Genomic DNA, 20,035 nt, shown 5'->3' on the forward strand with positions numbered 1-20,035 from the left:
AAACTAAATGATCAAGTGCTAAGCTAACGGAATGGGTCAAGTCAATCACATCATTCTCCTAATGATGTGATCCCGTTAATCAAATGACAACACATGTCTATGGTTAGGAAACATAACCATCATTGATTAACGAGCTAGTCAAGTAGAGGCATACTAGTGACGTTTAGTTTGTTTATGTATTCACACAAGTATTATGTTTCTAGATAATACAATTCTAGCATGAATAATAAACATTTATCATGATATAAGGAAATAAAATAATAACATTATTATTGCCTCTAGGGCATATTTCCTTCAGGAATGACTTTCATTCTCTTTCTATCTTCTGCCGTGTCGAGCTTTGAGTCTTACTCAATTTCACACCTTGAAACACAGGCAAGAACTCTTTCTTTGACTGTTCCATTTTGAACTACTTCAAAATCTTGTCAAGGTATGTACTCATTGAAAAAACTTATCAAGCGTTTTGATCTATCTCTATATATCTTGATGCTCAATATGTAAGCAGCTTCACCGAGGTCTTTTTTGAAAAACTCCTTTCAAACACTCCTTTATGCTTTGCAGAATAATTCTACATTATCTCCGATCAACAATATGTCTTCCACATATACTTATCAGAAATGCTGTAGTGCTCCCACTCACTTTATTGTAAATACAGGCTTCACCGCAAGTCTGTATAAAACTATATGCTTTGATCAACTTATCAAAGCGTATATTCCAACTCCGAGAGGCTTGCACCAGTCCATAAATGGATCGCTGGAGCTTGCACACTTTGTTAGCTCCCTTTGGATCGACAAAACCTTCTGGTTGTATCATATACAACTCTTCTTTAATAAATCCATTAAGGAATGCAGTTTTATTTATCCATTTTCCAGATTTCATAAAATGCGGCAATTGCTAACATGATTCGGACAGACTTAAGCATAGATACGATTGAGAAACTCTCATCATAGTCAACACCTTGAACTTGTCGAAAACCTTTTGCGACAATTCTAGCTTTGTAGATAGTAACACTACTATCAGCGTTCGTCTTCCTCTTGAAGATCCATTTAATCTCAATGGCTCGCCAATCATTGGGCAAGTCAAACAAAGTCCATACTTTGTTCTCATACATGGATCCCATCTCAGATTTCATGGCCTCAAACCATTTCGCGGAATCTGGGCTCATCATTGCTTCCTCATAGTTCGTAGGTTCGTCATGGTCAAGTAACATGACCTCCAGAATAGGATTACCGTACCACTCTGGTGTGGATCTCACTCTGGTTGACCTACGAGGTTCGGTAGTAACTTGATTTGAAGTTACATGATCATCATCATTAGCTTCCTCATTAATTGGTGTAGGAGTCATAGGAACAGATTTCTGTGATGAACTACTTTCCCATAAGGGAGCAGGTACAGTTACCTCATCAAGTTCTACTTTCCTCCCACTCACTTCTTTTGAGAGAAACTCCTTCTCTAGAAAGGATCCATTCTTAGCAACGAATGTCTTGCCTTCGGATCTGTGATAGAAGGTGTACCCAACAGTCTCCTTTGGGTATCCTATGAAGACACATTTTTCCGATTTGGGTTTGAGCTTATCAGGATGAAACTTTTTCACATAAGCATCACAACCCCAAACTTTAAGAAACGACAACTTTGGTTTCTTGCCAAACCACAGTTCATAAGGCGTCGTCTCAATGGATTTAGATGGTGCCCTATTTAACGTGAATGCAGCTGTCTCTAATGCATAACCCCAAAACGATAGTGGTAAATCAGTAAGATACATCATAGATCGCAATATATCCAATAAAGTGCGGTTACGATGTTCGGACACACCATTATGCTGTGGTGTTCCAGGTGGCGTGAGTTGCGAAACTATTCCGCATTGTTTCAATTGAAGACCAAACTCATAACTCAAATATTCTCCTCCACGATCAGATCGTAGAAACTTTATTTTCTTGTTACGATGATTTTCAACTTCACTATGAAATTCTTCGAACTTTTCAAATGTTTCAGACTTATGTTTCATTAAGTAGATATACTCATATTTGCTCAAATCATTTGTGAAGGTCAGAAAATAACGATACCCGCCACGAGCATCAACACTCATTGGACCGCATACATCGGTATGTATTATTTCCAACAAGTCAGTAGCTCGTTCCAATGTTCCGGAGAACGGAGTTTTAGTCATCTTGCCTAAAATGCAAGGTTCACAAGCATCAAACGATTCATAAACAAGTGATTCCAAAAGCCCATCAGCAGTTTCTTCATGAGCTTTACACCAATATGACCTAAACGGCAGTGCCACAAATAAGTTGCACTATCATTATTAACTTTGCATCTTTTGGCTTCAATATTATGAATATGTGTATCACTACGATCGAGATCCAACAAACCATTTTCATTGGGTGTATGACCATAAAAGGTTTTATTCATGTAAACAGAACAACAATTATTCTCTAACTTAAATGAATAACCGTATTGCAATAAACATGATCAAATCATATTCATGCTCAACGCAAACACCAAATAACACTTATTTAGGTTCAACACTAATCCCGAAAGTATAGGGAGTGTGCGATGATGATCATATCAATCTTGGAATTCATTCCAACACACATCGTCACCTCGCCCTTAACTAGTTTCTCTTCATTCTGCAACTCCCGTTTCGAGTTACTACTCTTAGCAACTAAACCAGTATCAAATACTGAGGGGTTTCTATAAACACTAGTAAAGTACACATCAATAACATGTATATCAAATATACCTTTGTTCACTTTGCCATCCTTCTTATCCGCCAAATACTTGGGGCAGTTCCGCTTCTAGTGACCAGTCCCTTTGCAGTAGAAGCACTTAGTCTCAGGCTTAGGTCCAGAGTTGGGCTTCTTCACTTGAGCAGCAACTTGCTTGCCGTTCTTCTTGAAGTTCCCCTCCTTCCCTTTCCCCTTTCTCTTGAAACTAGTGGTCTTGTCAACCATCAACACTTGATGTTTTTCTTGATTTCTACCTTCGACGATTTTAGCATCGCGAAGAGCTTGGGAATTGTTTTCGTCACCCCTTGCATATTATAGTTCATCACGAAGTTCTACTAACTTGGTGATGGTGACTAGAAAATTCTGTCAACCACTATTTTATATGGAAGATTAACTCCCACTTGATTCAAGTGATTGTAGTACCCAGACAATCTGAGCACATGCTCACTACTTGAGCTATTCTCCTCCATCTTTTAGCTATAGAACTTGTTGGAGACTTCATATCTCTCAAGTCGGGTATTTGCTTGAAATATTAACTTCAACTCCTGGAACATCTCATATGGTCCATGACGTTCAAAATGTCTTTGAAGTCCCGATTCTAAGCTGTTAAGCATGGTGCACTAAACTATCAAGTAGTCATCATATTGAGCTAGCCAAATGTTCATAACGTCTGCATCTGCTCCTGCAATAGGTCTGTCACCTAGCGGTGCACCAAGGACATAATTCTTCTGTGCAGCAATGAGGATAATCCTCAGATCACGGATCCAATCCACATCATTGCTACTAACATCTTTCAACTTAGTTTTCTCTAGGAACATATCAAAAATAAAACAGGGAGCTAAACGCGAGCTATTGATCTACACCATAGATATGCTAATACTACCATGACTAAGTTCATGATAAATTAAAGTTCAATTAATCAAATTACTTAAGAACTCCCACTTAGATAGACATCCCTCTAATCTTCTAAGTGATCATGTGATCCATATCAACTAAACCATGTCCGATCATCACGTGAGATGGAGTAGTTTCAATGGTGAACATCACTATGTAGATCATATCTACTATATGATTCACGCTCGACCTTTCAGTCTCCGTGTTCCGAGGCCATATCTGTTATATGCTAGGCTCGTCAAGTTTAACCTGAGTATTCCACGTGTGCAACTGTTTTGCACCCGTTGTATTTGAACGTAGAGCCTATCACACCCGATCATCACGTGGTGTCTCAGCACGAAGAACTTTCGCAACGGTGCATACTCAGGGAGAACACTTGTACCTTGATAATTAGTGAGAGATCATCTTATTAAGCTACCGTCGAACTAAGCAAAATAAGATGTATAAAAGATAAACATCACATGCAATCAAAATATGTGACATGATATGGCCATCATCATCTTGTGCCTTTGATCTCCATCTGCAAAGCATCGTCATGATTTCCATCGTCACTGGCATGACCCCATCATCTCCATTATCTTGATCTATATCAATGTGTCGTCACATGGCCGTCTCGCCAACTATTGCTTTTGCAACTATTGCTATCGCATAGCGATAAAGTAAAGCAATTATTTGGCGCTTGCATCTTATGCAATAAAGAGACAACCATAAGGCTTCTGCCAGTTGCCGATAACTTCAACAAAACATGATCATCTTATACAACAACTTATATCTCATCATGTCTTGACCATATCACATCACAACATGCCCTGCAAAAACAAGTTAGATGTCCTCTACTTTGTTGTTGCAAGTTTTACGTGGCTGCTACGGGCTGAGCAAGAACCGTTCTTACCTACGCATCAAAACCACAACGATAGTTTGTCAAGTTAGTGCTGTTTTAACCTTCTCAAGGACCGGGCGTAGCCACACTCGGTTCAACTAAAGTTGGAGAAGCTGACACCCGCCAGCCACCTGTGTGCAAAGCACGTCGGTAGAACCAGGCTCGCGTAAGCGTATGCATAATGTCGGTCCGGGCCGCTTCATCCAACAATACCGCCGAACCAAAGTATGACATGCTGGTAAGCAGTATGACTTATACCGCCCACAACTCACTTGTGTTCTACTCGTGCATATGACCTCTACGCATAAAACCAGGCTCAGATGCCACTGTTGGGGAACGTAGTAATTTCAAAAAAATTCCTACGCACACGCAAGATCATGGTGATGCATAGCAACGAGAGGGGAGAGTGTTGTCCACGTACCCTCGTAGACCGAAAGCGGAAGCATTAGCACAACACGGTTGATGTAGTCGTACGTCTTCACGATCCGACCGATCAAGTACCGAACGCACGACACCTCCGAGTTCAGCACATGTTCAGCCTGATGACGTCCCTCGAACTCCGATCCAGCCGAGTGTTGAGGGAGAGTCTCATCAGCACGACGGCGTGGTGATGATGATGATGTTCTACCGACGCAGGGCTTCGCCTAAGCACCGCTACAGTATTATCAAGGTGGACTATGGTGGAGGGGGCACCGCACACGGCTAAAAGATCAAATGATCAATTGTTGTGTCTCTAGGGTGCCCCCTGCCCCCGTATATAAAGGAGCAAGGGGGAAGGTGCGGCCGGCCTAGAGGGAGCACGCCAGGAGGAGTCCTACTCCTACCGGGAGTAGAATTCCCCCCTTTTCCTTGTTTGACTAGGAGAGAGAGGGGAAAGAGGTGGAGGAGAAGAAGGAAGGGGGGTGCCGCCCCCTCTCCTTGTCCTATTCGAACTAGGGGGGAGGGGGTGCGGCCCTTGCCCTGGCCGCCTCTCCTCTCTTCTACCAAGGCCCACTAAGGCCCATTAAGTCCCCGGGGGGTTCCGGTAACCTCCCGGTACTCCGGTAAAATCCCTATTTCACCCGGAACACTTCCGATATCCAAACATAGGCTTCCAATATATCAATCTTCATGTCTCGACCATTTCGAGACTCCTCGTCATTTCCGTGATCACATCCGGGACTCCGCACAACCTTCGGTACATCAAAACATATATATATATATATATATAAACTCATAATATAACTGTCATCAAAACGTTAAGCGTGCGGACCCTACGGGTTCGAGAACTATGTAGACATGACCTAGATACGTCTCCAGTCAATAACCAATAGCGGAACCTGGATGCTCATATTGGCTCCGACATATTCTACGAAGATCTTTATCGGTCAGACCGCATAACAACATACGTTGTTCCTTTTGTCATCGGTATGTTACTTGCCCGAGATTCGATCGTCGGTATCTCAATACCTAGTTCAATCTCGTTACCGACAAGTCTCTTTACTCGTTCCGTAATACATCATCCCGCAACTAACTCATTAGTTGCAATGCTTGCAATGCTTAAGTGATGTGCATTACCGAGAGGGCCCAGAGATACCTCTCCGACAATTGGAGTGACAAATCCTAATCTTGAAATACGCCAACCCAACAAGTACCTTCGGAGACACCTGTAGAGCACCTTTATAATCACCCAAGTATGTTGTGACGTTTGGTGGCACACAAAGTGTTCTTCCGGTAAAAGGGAGTTGCATAATCTCATAGTCATAGGAACATGTATAAGTCATGAAGAAAGAAATAGCAACAAACTAAATGATCAAGTGCTAAGCTAACGGAATGGGTCAAGTCAATCACATCATTATCCTAATGATGTGATCCCATTAATTAAATGACAACTCATGTCTATGGTTAGGAAACATAACCATCTTTGATCAACGAGCTAGTCAAGTAGAGGCATACTAGTGACACTCTGTTTGTCTATGTATTCACACAAGTATTATGTTTCCGGTTAATACAATTCTAGCATGAATAATAAACATTTATCATGATATAAGGAAATAAATAATAACTTTATTATTGCCTCTAGGGTATATTTCCTTCAATTTGAAACTATGTAAATGCAGAAAATGAGGAAGTTAGAGTTGAAAGATCTGTTATAACAAAGAGAGTAACTTTATTCAAGTTTGCTCATAAATGAAAGAGACATTTACATCTATGCCCTTAACTCGAACCCACTACTTAGTTTTGCCCCTAATTTTTAGGTATGCTCAGTTTTGCCCCTCCGCCGTTAGTTTCACTTATAGAAATGCCCTTCTCTGCCGTTAACGTCCGGTCAAAGGTATTTGACCGTCCTAAAAAAATAGCAAAAAAAATCAAAAAAATATGAAATTTGGTGGGATCGAAGATAGTCATGTCCGCAAGGCGCGTGCACATTTTCATGCCGTTCGGACACTCTGGGAGCTCGTGTCAAAGGAAAAAATAAATTTTGTACGCATGCGAGCAGTAAATTAAAAAAAAAATAGAAAAAAAATCAAAAAAAAAATGAAATTTCGTGGGACTCAAGATATTCAAGTGCGCAAATGTGTGCACGTTTTTGTTGTGTTTGGACATTGTAGGAGCTCGTGGAGAAAAAAAACAAATTTTAGCTCAAAAAAACTTTGAAAAAATGCACTATTTTGTTTTTTTCTCTAGAGCGCCCCGTACGTCATTTGATCACCAAAACTTGCAAGCACTTTGTGCACTCAAGCCTCTTTGACGCCAAATAAATTCAAATTTTTTTGAACTTTTTTGCTATTTTTTTCGAATTTACTGTTCATAGGCATAAATTATTTTTGTTTTCCTTTGCCACGAGCTCCCGGAGTGTCCAACCAACACAAAAATGTGCACGCGCCTTGCGGACATGACTATCTTCGATCCCACCAAATTTCATATTTTTTGATTTTTTTTGCTATTTTTTTCTGGATGGTCAAAGTACTTTGACCGGACGGTAACGGCGCAAAAGGGCATTTCTATAAGTGACACTAACGGCGGAGGGGCAAAACTGAGCATACCTGAAAATTAGGGGCAAAACTGAGTAGTGGGTTCGAGTTAGGGGCAGAACTGGAATTGGCCCTAAATGAAACCCATATTATACAACTCATTCTCGATTGAGGTAGAGAAGAAAATTTGTGTCGAACTAGAATACCTTGTGTTACAAAAAGATGTCTAATTTGAAACTTCCTTCAGCGCTTTTATTGATTGCATTTGTATTATTACTGACATTTTTTCCAAATTGGTCAAGTTTCTCAAGAACAATTGTGTCGGAAAGAGGAGAAGCCCATTGTACTACTGGTAATTGTTGGATACTAGTAGAACCAGATGGTAGGGATATGTTGTCCATAGGACTTTGATGTGAAGAACTTGGTTTCTGGATACTCGATTTTTGTTGGTTGTTTGAAGAAATTCTGAGATTTGTGTTTGGAAGAAATCTTTGGAAATATCAAAAGGTTCTTCACATATTGTGTCCACTAGAGGACGGTTCGATTAGGACCAAAAAGGGCTCATTGAGAGAAAGGCCCCACTTATTGCTTGTGTAGAATGGAGACTTGTTGCTTTTCCCAGTTGAGTTGCCTATATTACTCACGCTTGTGTTTGTTAGTTGAGCTTGACAACTTGCACTATTTTGTTGTAACTCAAGATATGTTCCTACAAATGTCGTCCAATAAGCCTATGCTACTAACCTTCTATGATAAGTTAAGAGCTTGACCAATAACCGAATACTAGATTGAAGTTGAAAAACAACATAATGGGAGTACAAGTCCATACCATAGGGAGAAATAATGGGAGTTTCGAAGTTGAATTTTGTCCGTGAGAATTTCTGCAGAAGTAAAAGCTTGTTGCTTGCTTCTTTTGAGAACAATTGTTCAAAAAGTTTTGTTGAACCAGATATAAAAATTTAGTTCAACTAAAGAACAACAAGAAAGTTGTGCATTCTATTATACCAATTTTGCCAATGTACTTGTATACTTGAAGGTTGCCAACTGTAGTGTTTTCTCCAACAGGGATTTCTATCAGCTTCACACCTAGAGGATGATCTATGCTTTCAGATGGTTGAAGCATATGTAAACTCTCATCCTAGCTTATTGTAAATTTGTTTACCATCTGTGTTAGTACTTCTTTAATGAGAGGCTGGTTAGTTGGTTCTTGGACAATAGATTGCACTGCAATTTCTAAGCAGAAATTCCGAAATATGCTTGAAAGATCTATGGAAGCAGAAGCTGATGTGCTTTTTGGTAAACACATGTTGCCCAACTGTTTGACAAAGATTTTTTGGTTGAAACTACCAACAAAAGATCATCTATGTATGCTTTCACCGTTGGGATAGAATTCTCAACTATTCTTTGGAAGAAACTTTGAGACAATAATTGCATGTTGAGTTTGGCATGTTGGCTACAGAAAAATATATTTAAATTAACAGACAATAGAGTTAAGTAATATGCAACAAAAAATTTAAACAAAACAGTAAAGTAGCAACCAATCAACTGGAAGAAGGGTAACTCAACAAAATACTCAATTGGCATTTTTTTCATGAATGTATTTCTTAATGTTGGTTAGTATAGTGTACTTATCCCCATCTTGCAAGTGATATCCTGCAAAAAAGGGTTGCGGAAATGTGTTTTTACTATTTGAGTTGATAGGGAATTAGTAAGCAGTGAAATCACAAAGATAAGAAAAATAAAGCTTCTGAAAATTAAGGAACAATAATACTTATAGCCAACCTCCCAAATGTGTTGTTTGAAGTAGGTTGAGAGTCAAGCAGAGTGTATGATTTGATTATGTTGGTATACCAAACACTGATCCTCGATTTTTTTGCCAAGACTGAACTCATAAGTTATGATAAATTCAAAATGTGAGGTCTGGAAAAAACTAAAATATGCCACTATGTGTGACATAATAAATATAAATTACGTGTGCTCTTTCAAGACGAGAGATGAAATACACTAAAATAGAGCCTATCATGTAACGCCCCGGACACACCCGCCGGTGGCCATTACTCCTGGCGGGATCTAGACTGGCCCCACAGATCAATACTAGTCTTTTTCTGCGCACTTTGTCGGGCTCCCGGAAAAGAAGGAATTCCTTATTGATATGAGTAGTCTATCATCCCTAATAAGCCAGGGCATCACATACACCCCACTCAGAGGAACCGACGTCCTCGTCGGGCCACAGGAACGTTTCCTCTTGGCACATACGTCTGTGCTTCCAGTCCAGTACATGTGCCATGTCGTGTGCCACGACGGGTCACAAACGTCATGAACAACATGACCACACACCTGTCCGCAACCATCCGTGTAACCGCGAGGGTCGGCTCTGATACCAACTTGTAACGCCCCGGACACACCCGCCGGTGGCCGTTACTCCTGGCGGGATCTAGACTGGCCCCACAGATCAATACTAGTCTTTTTCTGCGCACTTTGTCCTCACTCATGCGCACCCGGGAGCAACTTCCCGGTCGTCACCCATCCTGACACTACTCTAAGCTGAGCACGCTTAACTTTGGAGTTCTGTCCAAATGGGCTCCCGAAAAAGAAGGAATTCCTTATTGATATGAGTAGTCTATCATCCCTAATAAGCCAGGACATCACATACCACCAGAAGAAAACTACAACCACCAGCAATGATTTCACTATTTTGTGTTAATGCTAATATGAAATTTTCTATTTCAATAGCAAGACATCAAGAACAAACAAAGGTTGGTATCGGATAAAGAGCCTAGTAGAAAGACACCATTGTAATAATTTGTCCTTGGCAAACAATATGTAGAAAGGCAAAGAAAGGAAGCCATGGCAACAACAAAGAATACCTTTGAGAATAGCTCTAGAGGCACATCTAGTTTTATGAGCGAACACAAATTTTCGTTAGAAGGAATATAGCCTTCCCAACTAACTAATTGGTGAATTAAATTGTTGTTTTCTTGAGAACAAGTGTTCTCTATTTTCCTATTTCCAATAGGAATTTTTAACATGGTGTGAATGGTGTTGGTTGTAGTAGTGACAGAAAACCCATTCTCAAGAGTTTGTGTTCTTGTAGATGTATCACATTGGAATGCAATCCAGTGGTAAATGTCTGTAGGCAAAAAAATAAGCCCATTCCAACAAATGACCAAAACCCATTTGTTTGATAACACTTTTCTGATCCTCCGTGAATGATTGATCAGATTGAAGAATAATTGAAGTGGATCAAAATCAACACCCTGCTTTGGAAATGAAATGAAAAACAACAACTGTAAGTAGCACTTCAGTTGGAATTATATCTGCGATTAGCAGAAAATAAGAAACAAGAAGAAAAAACTAACTAGAAGATCAATGTTTGTACCTTGTTTCACTTGTTATGATGAGTAGAATAATATGAATAAGCATGGTTAATTAAGCATTGGTTGTCCCTTTTTTCTACACTCAACTCCCATGCGAAGAGAATAGGAAGAGTGTAGATTCAGTTTCTAGCCGTCATCTTACTAGCTACCGCATGAAAAAGTTACTAGCTTCATCTTACTTCTAGCTAGCACTAGAATTGTTGGAGAGAAATGAAATTCTCTCAATGTGTTCCTCCAGTCCATTCAAGAAATTTGAAAAAGAAACCTACCCGCAACACCACGCTTGAGAACTAAGCTAGCATGGATACCAATTCTAAAATTATCACTGAAACACCATGTTTGATATATAATCTAGCAACGGTAACAATGGGTTACAACCCCTTGTCGATGGTATCTATCCTTAGTGGACGACATTTTTGAAGATTGTATTCAAATCCCCCGAGGTAGAAAACAATGTCTTTTTGCACAAATGCATGTAAGTGGTAGGAAAATTGTGGAGAGGACATTAGGAGTGCTTCAACTTCCGTGAGGTATTGTTCGTGGGGCTGCAATGATGCGGGAACCGGTGACACTTTGGCAACTGACGACATGTTGCGTAATGTTGCCCCGGTGACACATCTACTCGCCAACTCTGCCCAAAGCTTCGTCGGGAAGGGGATCGAACGCCGACACACTTATTTCAAACGGGCACCGTCATCCCCAACTCAACGCCGCCGCCAAGACCACTAACCTAGTATCTACACGCCGGGCCCCCAGTTCCAGGGTACCCTCGCTCTCCTGCCGTCAGAGTAGCAGACGGGGAGGGAGGGAACCACCGGTCTGGCCAGCGGTGGACTGGCGGAATTGGGTAGCCTCCTTTTTGCCCTTTCGCAATAGAACGAGGAACCGCTTCGTGTGTGGGTTGCTCGTTTCAGTTACTATAGAAGTTGTGTGCATGAATATGGGGGTTTCGAATGTAAAAGTTGTGGTTGCAAATGAGGACATTTAAGCGATGGGTTGGCGCTGTCCGCGAACTTCTAGGGGGCAGATTTTCTCAGTCCAGGTGTAGATGCTGTTAGAACATGTTAACTCTGGTTCAAACCGAAATTCATTATGTCTGCTTGGATCAACTTACCGCAAGCGCTAAATACCAATGTTCAAAGTGCAAACCATCGTAACTCACGTGTCCAGCTAGCAGGACGTGTCAAATTTCACCGCGCACGTATCTTCGTGGAAGGCCCCAAGGCTTGATATATAGGTTATCCCGCTCCGTCCTTGCAAAATTACCGCCATCCATCGGTGTACACTTTCCTCGGCCATAGCCACAGCTTCTGTCACAAACGGCATAAAGGCCACCGCCATTTCTTGCCATACTACTAGTACCAGCAAAGAGAAAATGGGCAGGGCCAGAAACAGAACTGCAATCAAGACAGAACCACCGGAACACGGCCTGAAAGCCGAAAACCAAAACACCAGTCGAGAGAAACCCTATCCACCGTACCTCCATTATTCTCGCTTCTCAGAATCTCAGGGTAAAGAAACTCTTCCAGCTAGCTTGGGCGAGCAGGGGAATCAAGCACAATGCCGTTCGCCGGAGCCGTCGCCCCCTGCACCACCATCCTGCTCCTCCTGCTGCTCGTCCCCTGTGCCGAGGGACAACCGCCCGAGGCGACGCCGCCGGGGGGCACGGCGATCGGGCAGATCCTGACCAAGAACGGGTGCGGCGCCTTCGCCGGCCTCGTCGCCGCCACGGCCGGCGTGGGCCAGGTGCTCCGCGAGCAGAGCGACGCGGGGCTCACCGTGTTCTGCCCGGACGACGGCGCTGTCGCGGCGTTCACCCCGCGGTTCAGCAACCTCACCGCCGACCGCCAGGCCTCGCTTCTTCTGTACCACGGACTGGCGGTACGCTCCTCCGAGGTGGAGCTCTCCTTGTTGACCCGCCTCGGCGGGGAAATCGAGGTGCGGACGCTCGATCGGGGCCGCTGGGGCTACGGCATGCTCACCATCTGCGACTGCGGAGGCACCATGAGGCTCTCTTCGTCGCCGCCGTCGTTCACGATGCCGGACGAGGCCAGGGTCACCAACACGGTCGTCTACAACGACCGCCTCACTCTCTACCTCATCGACGCCGTGCTGGTTCCGGGAGCGCCGGCGGTGTTCGACTACTCGGACAGCCTGGTGACCGTTTGCTTCTTGCTCGGGATCGTCACCTTGTGAGTATACTACTATTTCCTTGAGCTGTTTGCCTCCCTTCGTATTCAGCTTGAATTGCTTCTATCTTTCCAAATCTTAATTCTACACGTTAATGTATCCATCTCTCGTCCGCAGAGTCTTGGGGTCGTGTGTTCTTTCTGTCATTCGTGCATGAGAAGATCGTACCGAAGTTGCGCCATAGGGCGACAAGAACCTTAGTTCGTGATCGCTTCCGTGCGTCCCCTCTCCCGTAGTCCTGCTGCAAGCCTCCTTCACGGTCAGATCTCCGTCCCTGATGTACCGACTGGTGTTCGAGCACTGCTGGTGGCACGTTAAGTTCATGTATCCCATGGCCGTCGTTTTGCACGGTGTATGTCTGTGACTTGTCTAAACACTACCATCTCCTGTGCTTGCGTCTTCTCTGTCTATGTATATATGTGTTCTTGCGAGCAACTTTTTCTATGTACTCCTTTAGTGATCTAAACACTGTTATATTTCTTTACAGAAGGAGTATACAAGTGTTTAGTTACTTTAGGAACTAGACTTCATGTGAGTGATGCAAGAAAATGTTGCTGGCCATGAATTCTTCTGTACCTCAGACATTACTTAGTAGAAAGATTGTATTGCTAGCTCAAGGATAAAAAAGAAAACCTGCGCACGCCTGCAATCTTAAACAAGTGCCATACATCAGACTAATCGATTGATTGATCGAGGAGGATACAGAGGTACACATGACGACTGAGATTGGGTAATCATTGGTTCGTTAACCCTTTTACACATCACAGAATCGCCACTGCAGTGTTTGCATCAGGAAACAGGTGCGGATCAGCCAACTCAGCAACGCACAGTTGACAGACTAAAGCACACCAACAGAGGCACTGAAATGTGTTGTCACCCCACACAGAATTTACTGTATCAACACCACAACATGAACGAATCAGCCCAACTACAAGACTTGCTCACTAACCCTGTCTGTTATTTCCACCGTCTTGCGCTCCCGAGAGCTCAGCTGTTCTCAACGGAGGAATCGGCATCGCCCTTGTCCTCGAGCTTCTCCATCGCTGAAGCAAGATAACTGTCGCAGAAGCCAGGGGGCTCGTGGATGAAGCAAGAGATCACATCTCGGAGTGTCACAACACCGACCACCTCAAAGTCGCCATCCACCACGTATATCCGGTGGGTTATCCTCGACCCGATGCTGTCGATCACGCTGCCCATGGAAGCATCAGGTGCACAGGTGAGTGGCGGCTTCACCAGCCCATTGTCCCCCGAGTCAGGAAGAGTGGAACCTAGAGCCTTCATGAAATCCAACACGGTAAGGTGCCTGGATGGATCAAAAGTATCATTAGACACGTGAAGAGACATATTTGAAAGAAAAGAAAAAAGGACACAGGGGAATAAATCATTGGGTTGAGTCGCTTCGTGCCTGAAATCAGAAAATAAGTCAGGCCTAAGCAACAGGAAGCGAATGTCCCTTATGCTCACACTACCAACAAGTTTCCTTCGGGGACCTTCTACTACGGGTACACCGCCAATTTTGTTATCCTTCATGCACTTGAAAGCTTCTAAGATTAGATCATCACTGTTAACCGTAATAACCTGAAGATAACACAATATCGTAAATTTCTCATTAAACAGTTCTTATAACAGAGTCAAAGCCTATTCAAAGGTCCTGCTTCAGATTTTGCAGCCTGCAGTAATCGGGATAGCACAGAGGATTAAATCTTACACTACCAAGACAAGAGTTTAACTAAAGAGGCAGCGAAGTGAGACAAATAACCTCATCAAGAGACATGAATGGAAGCCCCAAGTCTGAAAGAGGAAGTGCCGAAATATAGTCGAACCAATCCCTTCCTTTACACTGCTGAAGTCCTTTAACAACACCAGTCTGAGTAATGAAGTTCTTAATAACTGGCTTATCAGGTTCGATCACAGGCACATTCCTCAACCTGTACTTGGAGAGCAACAGTAGTACGGCAAGCATTGAACTGTCAAGTGTAACAGGCACAAAAGGAGACCATGGGTAGGACTCAACAATTGACCGAACCTACAAGAAAAGGAGAAAGGATACAAAGTTAACAGGGTCTACAAGAGAAGATATTCATGCAATGCGAAATTAAAGGGTCGGAACAAATGACCAAATAAACCTTAGCAACAAATTTTAGTGCAGCTGAAATACCACAAAGCCAAGCAAGACTCTATGAATTATGTCAGGTTGGATGGCATAACCGTCATGTACAAAACGAGACAAGACAATTAACAAAAAAACAGCCGTGAAAACGGCGCCAGCCCACCAGTTCAAACAATCCCACGGTGGTTAAAAAACCACATTTAAATAATTCACATAAATTAGTTCATATACTTATATGAACGTACTATATGCACAAATATATCAGTTAGTTCTCAACCACAAAGAATCCCAACCCGATTGATGTCAGGGCCATAGCACACAGATCTGTGGAATGTGAGGAGGCCCCCAATCACAAACTGACACTAGAAAAAACAAGTTCTTTCTCAATCAGTCTTTAAATTAGAAACCGGACTAAGGTCACGGTCTTTTTGGTCAGAATGCCAGTCCCATCTGGTTTTGAATACTGGGTTTTAACTTAAGTGTATCTGAACTTTGTTTTAGCAAAACAACAAAACATTAAGTCGATTACGTTGCTCTTGGTGCATGGATTCAATGCTTGATCAACATAACAAAAAAAAAAGCTTCAAGATAGAGCAATTGTCATACTGTAGTCGATTTGAAAGGTTCTTGCTGAAGCAGAACTTTGTAGAAATCTTCCCCTAAATGATCAGCAGCAGTAACTCCATCCTTCGCAACACCCTTTTCAGCAGTTAACCCGCCAGCAACAGCAGCCCCTACTGCAGCAGCAGTCAATCCAGCGACAGCTGCCGGGCCGGTTACACCTAATGCTGCCACGCCCACTGCACCAACAGCACCCATTCCAACTCCTGCAGCAGTTGCTGATCCAGCTGACAGAGCTACGGCCGCGAGATCAGCATTATCTAGTACCCAAAGGATGATGGCTGAGTACTCGATGATGCCAAGATACCTCCCTTGCCAATCAGCTGGAGCCCCAGGTTCAGGGTTAAGCACTGGCGCTGCCCTTATGTTGTGCTCAGATAAAATTCTAACAGCATCAAGAACGGAAGTTTCTCCAGGAATTTCAGTCACTACAGCAGAGAGAGAATATCGGTCGTTACAAACACTACAACATATATGTGACAAAAAAATATAAGGCAGAAAGAATATGCAGATTGAGTGGTTTCTTTTGCAGAAGGGCATACCTCGGCCACTAGGAACATCAGGAAACGATGCGACTGGGATCTGAGCAAAGGCGGCGGTCAGGGATTCCTGCAAAGCTAGTGGGAGCTTCTTCTTGGACTGGATAGTGTCAAAGTAGGCATCACAGCTGGGGAATTTCGCGTTCTCCTCAGGTCGAGCCATTTCTACAGTAAATTCATGAAGAATTTATCAAACAGGAAAAATCTATCCACAAATCATCACTGAATAAGGAAGTGCATTACAGACAGTGGCTGCAGAGCATCTAGAAGAAGTTCTGTGGCAAATAATCATGCTCGAACATAAGTATATATTGGTAATTCAAACTGCAAGAACTACGAGCATGGGCTTGAATCAAAAGAAACTCTTCGTGTTGGGTGTTTCGTCGGGCGAAACCCCTTAATTTGCATTACAACAAACAAACAGCTCATAAGGCATATGCATATACTGGTTGCAAGTAGCTTCAACTAATCAGCCGAGCAAAATCAGAGCCTCTCGGTCTCAAGGCAGAGGCAGCAGAAGGAAATCCACTAAATTTGCAACCTAGCGCATCAAAATCAAAACTCACACAGCAGCAGCATGGATGGACGAACGAATTTAACGAAAAAGAGCAGGGAGTTTATTTATCACCTTGGCTGCGACTTGCGGGAGCGCTGGGCAGGAGAAGCAGGCAGCCTCCGGGTGCAGGGCTGCGGCGGGGGAGCAAGCGGCAGAGGCGGAATGGATCGGAGGCGCTGGTTTCCGAGGATCTATGGTCTGCTTTTCTTTTTCTTTTTTGAAACAATGGTCTGCTTTTCTTGGCTCCCAATCCAGGGGGCGGGCGGTGGAGGAGTCGAATACGGCGAGAGATGGTGCGGTGCTCGCTTGCCAAGGGCACACTGGCACGTGTACACGGCACGGGGCCACGTCGCCACACCCCAGGGACGCCGCCTGCCTGCTGCCCTCCGAGGGTGCGCTGCCTGTTACTGTTACAGTATCAAAGCATGGATCATGTAAATGGAGTAATAATCATTAGTTTAGGCCGCGTTTAGTTACCTGCACTCTTTTTTGCCCTTTGCATATTTGTTTTAGTTGGACCCGGCTGAGTATATGCAAGCAAAAAGTCAACATCTGCATGTTTATCGGTTGTCTGCATTGCATCAAGGCCCAGCGGGATGCATGTTGTTCGGTTGCGTATGTTTGTGTTTTGGGTGTAAGCAGATGCAAAAAACAGTTGTTTGCTTGTGTGCAAATTTTTGATCTGCTCATCCCTTTCAAATGTGATGGACTTACCAGAGTATTTAATCAAAAACTACCACATTTCACGGGAACGTGTCGAAAAACTACAATTTTACGATTTTGTGCGGAAAACTACCACTTTTTTTCTAATCCGAGGCAAAAAGAACTACTAAGTCGCGAAACTGCCTGCTTCGCCCGTGCTAAGCACCGAACTGACTGGCCGGGCCCACGAATCAGGTGTCACCATAGCCAACCGACGCCCTCCGCGCATTAACGGCGCGTTTGCGGTCGGAACCGCGGATGTCGGTTGGATGCGGTCAAGATCCGAGCCAATCCCCTCTCGCTTCACTCTCTCCCTCCTCTCCCTCTCTCTGACCTAGGCGGCGGCCGCTGATGAAGCTACGTACCTAGGGTAGGGTCATAGGCCTGACCTAGACATCCTCCCCTAGGACAGCACCCTAAAGCCAGGATCATCCAAAGGGTACCATCATCCACTCGACCGGAAACGTTCCACTCGGAAGAATCGATGTCACTCGACCGTCGCAGAAGTCACTCGACGGGCAGAAGAGCTAGAGCCACTCTGTATATGCAACGGTCGAGCATTTACTCATAGGCTTAATTGGCATTCACAGCAGTTTAATGTGGGCGTTACCAGTAACGTTCTCTCTTCAATGTACCTTAAACCCTCTGTGTCATGGGCTGGCTGGGGTCCTGGCGCACTCTATATAAGCCACCCCCCTCCACAGGCACGGGGGTTCGCACCCCCTGTAACACACACGCATATAATCCAGTCGACCGCCTCCGGGCTCCGAGACGTAGGGCTGTTACTTCCTCTGAGAAGGGCCTGAACTCGTAAAACTCGCGTGTACAACTCCTCCATAGCTAGGATCTTGCCTCTACATCCCTACCCCCCATTCTACTGTCAGACTTAGAACCACGACAGTTGGCGCCCACCGTGGGGCGGGTGTCTTAGCGACTTGTTGGAGAAGTTGCGATTTTCCCGATCCCCATCAACATGGTTTCAGGAGGAGGTTTGGCCGAGGGCCGCGAGATCCGTCTCGGCGCGGTCGTGTTCATCGCCGATGACTCCGCTTGGCTCCAGGAAGCGCCACTTGACGTCGAGGCGCTCTCCGTCCGCGGGGCAATGCACTTTCACGCGTGCATCCGTGGCGTCCTCATGCGGCAGCCGTCGACTCAGTATCGGTCGGCTCCCGTGTTGACTTCCCTCCCTGCAGCCCGCCGGAGCAAACGTTCCGGTCGATCGAGGCTTCAGCGGTGGGTGAGGTATGCGGTGGCTCTCCAGTCGGCCACCCCCAAGTCGCGGCAATTGAGCCCGACGAAACTCTCTACGGCCTGTTCGACCTGTCGACTGGCTCCGCAGAGACTGCATCCGAGTGCGACAGCAGCGACCACGCGGCAGAAATTTTGATGGTCAATGGACCACGCAGTCCTCCTGGCTTCACACGTGAAGACGGAGGCTGTCGGTGTTAAAACCGGCGGATCTCGGGTAGAGGGTCCCGAACTGTGCGTCTAAGACGGATGGTAACAGGAGGCAGGGGACACGATGTTTTACCCAGGTTCGGGCCCTCTTGATGGAGGTAAAACCCTACGTCCTGCTTGATTATTCTTGATAATATGAGTAGTACAAGAGTTGATCTACCACGAGATCGGAGAGGCTGAACCCTAGAAGCTAGTCTATGGTATGATTGTATGTTGTCCTACGGACTAAAACCCTCCAGTTTATATAGACACCGGAGGGGGCTAGGGTTACACAAGGTTGGTTATAAAGGAGGAGATATACATATCCGTATTGCCTAGCTTGCCTTCCACGCCAAGTAGAGTCCCATCCGGACACGCGACGAAGTCTTCAATCTTGTATCTTCATGGTCCAACAGTCCGGCCAAAGGATATAATCCGGATGTCTGGATACCCCCTAATCCCGGACTGTTGGGGAATGTAGTAATTTTAAAAAAATTCCTACGCACACGCAAGATCATGGTGATGCATAGCAACGAGAGGGGAAAGTGTGATCTACGTACCCTTGTAGACCGACAGTGGAAGCGTTATGACAACGCGGTTGATGTAGTCGTACGTCTTCATGGCCCGACCGATCAAGCACCGAAACTACGACACCTCCGAGTTTTAGCACACGTTCAGCTCGATGACGATCCCCGGACTCCGATCCAGCAAAGTGTCGGGGAAGAGTTCCGTCAGCACGACGGCGTGGTGACGATCTTAATGTTCTACCGTCGCAGGGCTTCGCCTAAGCACCGCTACAATATTATCGAGTATTATGGTGGAAGGGGCACCGCACACGGCTAAGAGAACGATCACGTGGATCAACTTGTGTGTCTAGGGGTGCCCCCTGCCCCCGTATATAAAGGAGCAAGGGGAGGAGGCCGGCCGTCCCTATAGGCGCGCCAAGGAGGAGTCCTCCTCCTAGTAGGAGTAGGACTCCTACTAGGAGGGGGAAGGAAGTGGGGAGGGAGAAGGAAAGGGGGGCGCCGCCCCCCCCTCTCCTAGTC

General features: G+C 44.6%; 2 protein-coding genes across 2 annotated transcripts; one reads left to right on the forward strand and one right to left on the reverse strand.

Annotated features, from left to right (window-relative positions):
- Positions 1–12,225: 12,225 nt before the first annotated feature.
- Positions 12,226–13,558, forward strand: LOC125536267 (fasciclin-like arabinogalactan protein 2). Its single transcript, XM_048699460.1, has 2 exons — positions 12,226–13,023; positions 13,139–13,558. Exons 1-2 carry the CDS (start codon positions 12,392–12,394, stop codon positions 13,176–13,178), a joined length of 672 nt encoding a protein of 223 aa, XP_048555417.1. The 5' UTR covers positions 12,226–12,391; the 3' UTR covers positions 13,179–13,558.
- A 128-nt stretch (positions 13,559–13,686) lies between these two features.
- On the reverse strand, positions 13,687–17,168 carry LOC125536265 (SNF1-related protein kinase regulatory subunit gamma-1-like). The gene is made up of 6 exons (XM_048699459.1): positions 16,923–17,168; positions 16,298–16,459; positions 15,741–16,183; positions 14,784–15,050; positions 14,430–14,602; positions 13,687–14,327 (listed from the first exon to the last, which is right to left on the reverse strand). Exons 2-6 carry the CDS (start codon positions 16,455–16,457, stop codon positions 14,009–14,011), a joined length of 1,362 nt encoding a protein of 453 aa, XP_048555416.1. The 5' UTR covers positions 16,458–16,459; positions 16,923–17,168; the 3' UTR covers positions 13,687–14,008.
- Between the last annotated feature and the right edge of the window lie 2,867 nt (positions 17,169–20,035).

This window comes from Triticum urartu, chromosome 2 (assembly GCF_003073215.2).
Source record: "Triticum urartu cultivar G1812 chromosome 2, Tu2.1, whole genome shotgun sequence".
NCBI classification, from domain to species: domain Eukaryota; kingdom Viridiplantae; phylum Streptophyta; class Magnoliopsida; order Poales; family Poaceae; genus Triticum; species Triticum urartu.